The sequence below is a fragment of the Triticum dicoccoides genome, chromosome 2A (assembly GCF_002162155.2).
Source record: "Triticum dicoccoides isolate Atlit2015 ecotype Zavitan chromosome 2A, WEW_v2.0, whole genome shotgun sequence".
Classification (NCBI taxonomy): Eukaryota; Viridiplantae; Streptophyta; class Magnoliopsida; order Poales; family Poaceae; genus Triticum; species Triticum dicoccoides.
Window position 1 is genome coordinate 37,803,057 of NC_041382.1, and position 6,686 is coordinate 37,809,742.

A 6,686-nucleotide genomic window follows, 5' to 3' on the forward strand; every position below is an offset into this window, starting at 1 on the left:
CGTTTTTTTTTACTCCGCATATAAAATTTAGTCAAAGTCAAAGCACACGATGTTTGACCAAATTTATATGAAAAAATATAAGCATCTATAATATTAAAACTATATAGTACGAAAATACATTTCATGGTGCATCTGATAATATTTATTTCATATTGTGAATGATGATAAGAAGCCACAATCTTTGGAACAAGAACGCACGACGAGGAACTAGAAATCTGAAGCCAAGAGGCGGCCTCCAGCAAGTGAAACGACGGCTCAGTTGATCAACACAACCAGAGCTTGTGATGACTCTGATGCCCCACAACCAAAGGTAAGGAGTGCGGATATCAGTTTAACTGGCTCCTAGATATATGCACTTCAAGATCCCAAGTATTCACAACAGGCAAACATGGGTCCTTTATCAACTAAGATTGCTTAAGTTGCAAGATGAATTAAAGCAGCTATATCATAACCGTCCCTAAACCAAGAGAAATTCTCATTTCCTTGATGTTACAGATACATAGATGATGAAAGCATCTGATCAAACCAAAAAAGCTCACAAAAGTACACATGGCAGAAAAGCTAAGAGGGACTCGAATAGCAAGTTAAGTCAGCCATGCACTGTGAGGCCGCATCAGAGCTTGACGTATCATCTACCTTTCAACCAATTGAATTCCACTTAACACGTCATGGGGATTCAGAGCTAAAGACAATAGAGCAGGTGATGAAATAATTCTGTGTGTTGTATGTGCATTTCCTGCTTCATTAGATAAGCTACACCAGTGATGGACTGATGAATATACCTCATAGATCTAATTCTGCTACTTTAGTGTAGAAGCATAACATGTATAAGTTTATTTACTTGGCTGTTAGGACATCTCGTATAGAATCTAGCGTCATTCACTTCAGTGTATAAACAACATTCAGTAAAATGGTAGAAACGTAATATCCTGGAAGCATGTTTCCCAACAAATACTCCCAGTACTTAAGATGTAACCACTATATAATTGAAAGTATATAGAAGCTTCCATTTCTTTGATGTTACAGATACATAGATCACGAAAGCATCTGAATTGATCAAGCTAAAAGCTCACAAAAGTACACATGGCTGAAAAACTAAGAACTAAAAAGGTGGATCTAATATCAAGTTAAGTTAGCCTTAGCCATGCACTACGAGGTCGTCTTCTACTACCTTTCAACCAATTGAATTCCAGTCAATGTCAAGGGGATTCAGAGTTCGATGACTATAAGCAGGTGATAAAATAGCTTTCTTTGTTGTGTGTCAATTTCCTGCTACAGCCGGGTTAGATTAGCTACATCAGTCATGGGGCTGATGAATATACCTAACTGATGTAATTCAGCTACTTCTGTGTAGAAGCACAGGCACTCTACGTTCTATAACACACTCCTAAGTTAGATTTAGAATCAGAAGCCACACCTCCCCCAAGTGTTCCAAGAATTTTTTAGGCATTACATCAAACATCTCGCACAAAAAGCAATCTAAGGCCTCTTTTGGTTCATAGGATAGGATTATCGTAGGAATAGGAATTTTGTAGGAAATGAGATGACATGTATCTCAAATCCTATGAGTAGGAATAGGAAACGAGATGTCATTTGGTTGACACCAAAGGAATTTTTCCATTGAGTCTAGGCTCATTTTTATTTTCCTATGAAATGTGGAGGATAGGAACCAATCCTATGTAGGAATAGGAATCCATTCCTATGAACCAAAGGGCTCTAAAGGAAAAAATCCTATAAGAATCCTATCCTCTAAAATTCCTCCAAACCAAAGGAGGCCTAAAATTTACTAGGGAATTTTCACATATAGTGCAAAACACATTCTAGATGAACTTCTTGAAATTTGTTAAGCATGGCTGGATTTCCCAAATCAAAATATAGCATAAAGCCATGAAGTATAGGCAAAAGACCTAACAGCCAGTCTGCATAAACTTTTATCGAACTGGACATTAAAAACAAGACAGCTGCAACAGTTACAACAGACTTTGGCCTTACATTTCAGTAAAATGTCAAAACAATCAGTAGTCGTAAAATTGAACGTTCACAGGAAATTCTTCACTTATTCCCATTAAGTCAAGACATCACAGATTACTACATCATTTTGTATTCGAATGAGGGTGCCAAAATCAATTTAAAATTTATAAGAAAATTTTCACAGAGTGCAAAATGTATTTTAGACAAACTTATAGAAAATAGCAAAGCATGTCTTGATGGCTGCATCTCCCAAAACTAAATAGTATAGCATAAAGTATAGCCAAAAGCCCTACCTGCCCATCATACCAACAGTGCATAAATGAAATCTGCTTAAACTTTTATCAAACTGGGCCTCAAAATCAAGATAGCTGCAACAGTTACAACAGCTTGCAGTATCATCGGTCATGGGAACCACATTTAGAGAGTCCTTCCAACGTGTATTGCAGGCATATCTATATTCAGCATTCAAAGCATCACGCAACATCAACTGATATGACTTGGGCCTTACATTTCAATATAACAATCAGTAGTAAAATTGAACGATCACAGGAAATTCTTCACTTATTCCCATCAATTCAAGTTGCCAAAGATCGCTACAGCATTTCTATTATAAAGGAGGACGCCAACCCTGCCAAGGCATTGCGTCGAACACCTGACGCGCGGGCAGGCGGGCAGGCGAAAGCAAAACAAGCCGAAGCATCACCGGGGGGTGGGAACTAACCGGAGGCGACTACTGCCCGGCGCCCTCCGGCGCGGCGGCGGCCGGCTTGGGCGGCGGGGCGTGCGAGACGACGAGCGGGGGCCTGAGCGCGCGGCGCTGCTCGTCGGCCTGCTTCCGCGCGTTGTACATCTCCTCGGTCTCGACGACGACGAGGCGCTTGACCTGGGTGAGCATGCCAAGGAGGGAGGGCGTGGTGCGGTGCTCGACGGTGCGGTGGCAGCGGCGGAGGCGCATGGCCTCCAGGGTGCGGCGGTGGAGCTTGCGCGTCCCGGGCAGCCCGCGCACAAGCGTGATGTACAGCTTCGGGCTCCACGCCACCGGCACGCGCGACTTGAAGGCGTTGAACGCGCTCCCGCTCATCTCGCTTCTCTCTCGACTGCTGGCTCTGCTCCTCCGTGTGATTTGCTCCGGCGGCCGGAACCCTAACCCTCTGTTGCCTTCTGCCGGAGTGGGGGGAGTTGGGCTGGTCAGCTCGGAGATCTATCGAGAAATGGCTGATACTATCAGATGGGCTATAAGAAGGCCGACCAAAATAAAGTGGAAATGTTCGGCTAAGTGGGCCGTCCGCAGATTGACCTTCTTATAGCCCATGTGCTAAATGGAAACGTTCGGCAAATGAGCGGCGCCTAAAACCCCAATACATTTTGTCCAAAACAAAATCCCCAATATATATTTTTCCTGTTGAATACTCTTGCAAAATACTGCTGGCGAAAATATCAGCCTCCTCTGGTGCCCACAGAGCAAAAAGTGGACCAAACCGGCATTTAGGGTTTGTAAAATTCAAAGTTAATGCTTCATTCCATGTCGACAAAGGGTTAGGCTCCACCATTGTCGGATACTAATGGCCGGTTCATGGTGGCAAGCGCGCCTTGACGAATTTCAACCCAGCAAATCATGTCAAAAGCAGCATTTGACACGATAGTTCCGGTCTTCGATGAGATATTTACGGTGCTTAAAAAGAGATATTTTATCTTTACACATGAATATCTACAATATATCCCGAGCCTACTAAAAAGAAAGTTGTAGTGAGGGCACACTTGTATGCTAAGTTCAATTTAAGTATGTCCATGGTAATTTTGCATACCACTTTTCTCACTGGATTTTCTTAAAGGAGTATTAAATGGCGTGTTGACCTTAAAATGTGTTATGGAGTTGCTTCATAACAATCGAACTAGCAAGGTTAATAAGATCCAATATAAAAGGTTACTATTAATAATAGTTAAAAATGACATATAAAGATATGTTTCAATTCTATGATACAAAACATTAGGGCACAAAACAATAGAGGGTTTTTCCTAGGTGTACACAGGACCCCCACTCTCAATGGGCCAAATCGTTATTATTATTATTATCAGTGTGGGATTTTTGCAAAATCCCTCTCACGCACACAAAATTCAAAAACCATTACAATCAAAACACATTAAAGATTACCCATTAAAATAATAAATTCAAGAACATCATAAATAATTCATATTAAATTACAAACCTACAATTCTTTGGGAAAAGTTAATAATATTACATATTGCTTAATAGATTTTAGAAGAAAAAAAACAAGAATAATAGGAAATTTACAATTAATTATTAAATACACGATGACATGCTAAGACATAAACCATATAAATGAAAAATCTTATAAAGATTGGACATTATCATATAATAAATACAACACAAATAAAATGATATGACATGATTAACCGCATCATTTTGAAGTACCATCAATATGATTCCTGCTCACCTCTTTTCTGGTGACGAAGCAAAAGCCTATCGTTAGAATGTGAATGATGAAAGGGCAATCCTTGTAGAGATGGGTTTCAGTTTCAAGGATGTTAGAACAAAGTTGGAACCTTCATGATGCGGCAATCCCAACCTTTAATTGCAAGCATGTGCACCAGGAGAATCCTCATAAAGCACAAATTAGGAGAAAAGTCTATGGTTTATGTGTTTAGGCTCTGCATGCAACTATTTTTCTTTTCATTGTCGTTTGTTCACTCTTTGCCTCTCAATGCTACGAATGCCAAACCAGGGGCTACAAAATATTATTATGATGCAACCAGCAAATCATCCATGGATCGAGTCAGTAGAGTAATCCTTTGGATTGGACTTGCTGTTGCATAATAGTATATAGTAGTTCTGATCGATCGTAGACTAAATCAAATGCTGACGGCCGGCAACAATCTCGAAGCATATGTGGAAAGGTAAGAGGTCAATGCAAACAGCACTTGCCAAATATTATTTGGTTCCTCTCGCAAAAACACAGTCGCTGTTGCTGCAACAACTACAAGGTTCTTCTCTCCTTCCTTAATTTGGAACTGAGTATATTGGTGACACCCACAACAATAATGCCAAAGCAAACATGCATGGTTTCGCACAAAATTTCACAAATTGATCTGCTCATTTTCCTATGCCATGAGGTGTGTTTGGTGAGCTGCATTCGTGGGTGTGTATAAGCCCTAGCCAGATGCCTTGACTCTTGCTCCAAGTCAGAAGATCAACCATGCAAAAATGAAAAAGGGAAGACAAAATACACATTCTAATATACAGAAATGTAATTAAAGCACGTACAGGACTATATAAGTGTGTTGTGTAACTAGCTAGTCATCATGTTGTTGGCAAATTGGCATGAATGGGTTCATGCATATGCTTCGTTAAGCCGGGTCTCTTTCGAGGATTAGAGTTGGCCAACAACTACAGTATGTTGTATAGGTAGAGTAGCCGTGTCATCATAATCATTTTTTTTCATTTGTTCGAAGCTTGTTGGCGTTACTTAGCTTCTTAATGCGATCTCAGTCTAATCTAACAACTTAATTAAGCACATTACCTATCGTTTGCCGTTGGCTGTCGTCCTAAACAAGCATATAAACCAGTTCACTTTGAGTTTGAAAATCACCGGTGTCTAAGTTGGATGCTTCCAATATGCCAACGCATGTTGACCTGTTCGTACGCATGGCGTTGCTTGCAGAAGTTTGTGCATGTTCGGGCTGAATATGTATAGTTGGGATCTGACAGCAACACACCACCAAACTAAATTTAGGTTAGGTGGAACCTGTAACAAATTCTGAGAGAGAGTGTACATCAGAGCATCAGAGACCATATATTGCAATCCTATTATTTCCATGCATGTACAGGAACGGTGGAGCGAGTCGGAGCTGCAGAGGAGTGAGTCCAGGCAGTTATGATGGCATATGCTCTCGTTGATCGATTGCGGGAGGCTCGGTTGGCGCAGACCTGCTCATTTCTCTTGCAAACATCGGCATCAAAGTCGAAGATGTCACTCGTTGGCGTGTGTGGCTGACTGTTGGCATGGGCAGTCATGGGCTTCGTGTAGTTGTTTGCCGGGAGCACTTCATTGAAGTTGAAGTTGCTTGTTTGGCGGGTTCTTTTCTTCCCAACAACTTTATGGTGTCCTTATCGACACTCAGGTTGGCCGATGGTGCCCTGTTTTGCTGTTGTAATCTATTGTGGCAATGTGGATGGGTTTGTAACAGTTTCGTCCGGTTTTTCTCTACTTAATTAGGCGGCTAGCTTTCACTTTGTTCCAAATGGCAAGTCTTTTGAATCGTTTTCAAGAAAAAGTAATGGAACATACGAATTTCCTAATAAAGGAAAACATATGTAGGACTGCATTGCTACCATTGTTCATGAAATTTTGGGCACTCAATACTGCATTGTTTCCAGGATGATACAATTGCGATAGAGTTTAACCTGAGACATCTGCATGTAAGCATATTTGGCTATTAGCTAACATGCAACACAGTAAAAAAGCCAAAAAAAATACGAAACATTGGAGTTTTCTTGGTTATTCTTTGGACACAAGAATAATAATCATCTGCATGCTATCTGTAGAGATCCGTACACTTTTCCAGGCACCAAAAACTCTCAATTCTACTCCCTCCATCCCATATATGTGTCTTTTATTTAGCACTCCTTCCGTCCGGAATTATTTGTCGCAAAAATGGATCCGTGACAAGTAATTTCAGACGGAGGGAATACAACT

General features: G+C 40.8%; 1 protein-coding gene across 1 annotated transcript; it reads right to left on the bottom strand.

Moving 5' to 3' along the window:
* Positions 1-206: 206 nt before the first annotated feature.
* LOC119353033 lies at positions 207-3,178 on the bottom strand. The gene is made up of 2 exons (XM_037619610.1): positions 2,693-3,178; positions 207-298 (listed from the first exon to the last, which is right to left on the bottom strand). Exon 1 carries the CDS (start codon positions 3,050-3,052, stop codon positions 2,702-2,704), a length of 351 nt encoding a protein of 116 aa, XP_037475507.1. The 5' UTR covers positions 3,053-3,178; the 3' UTR covers positions 207-298; positions 2,693-2,701.
* Positions 3,179-6,686: the final 3,508 nt, after the last annotated feature.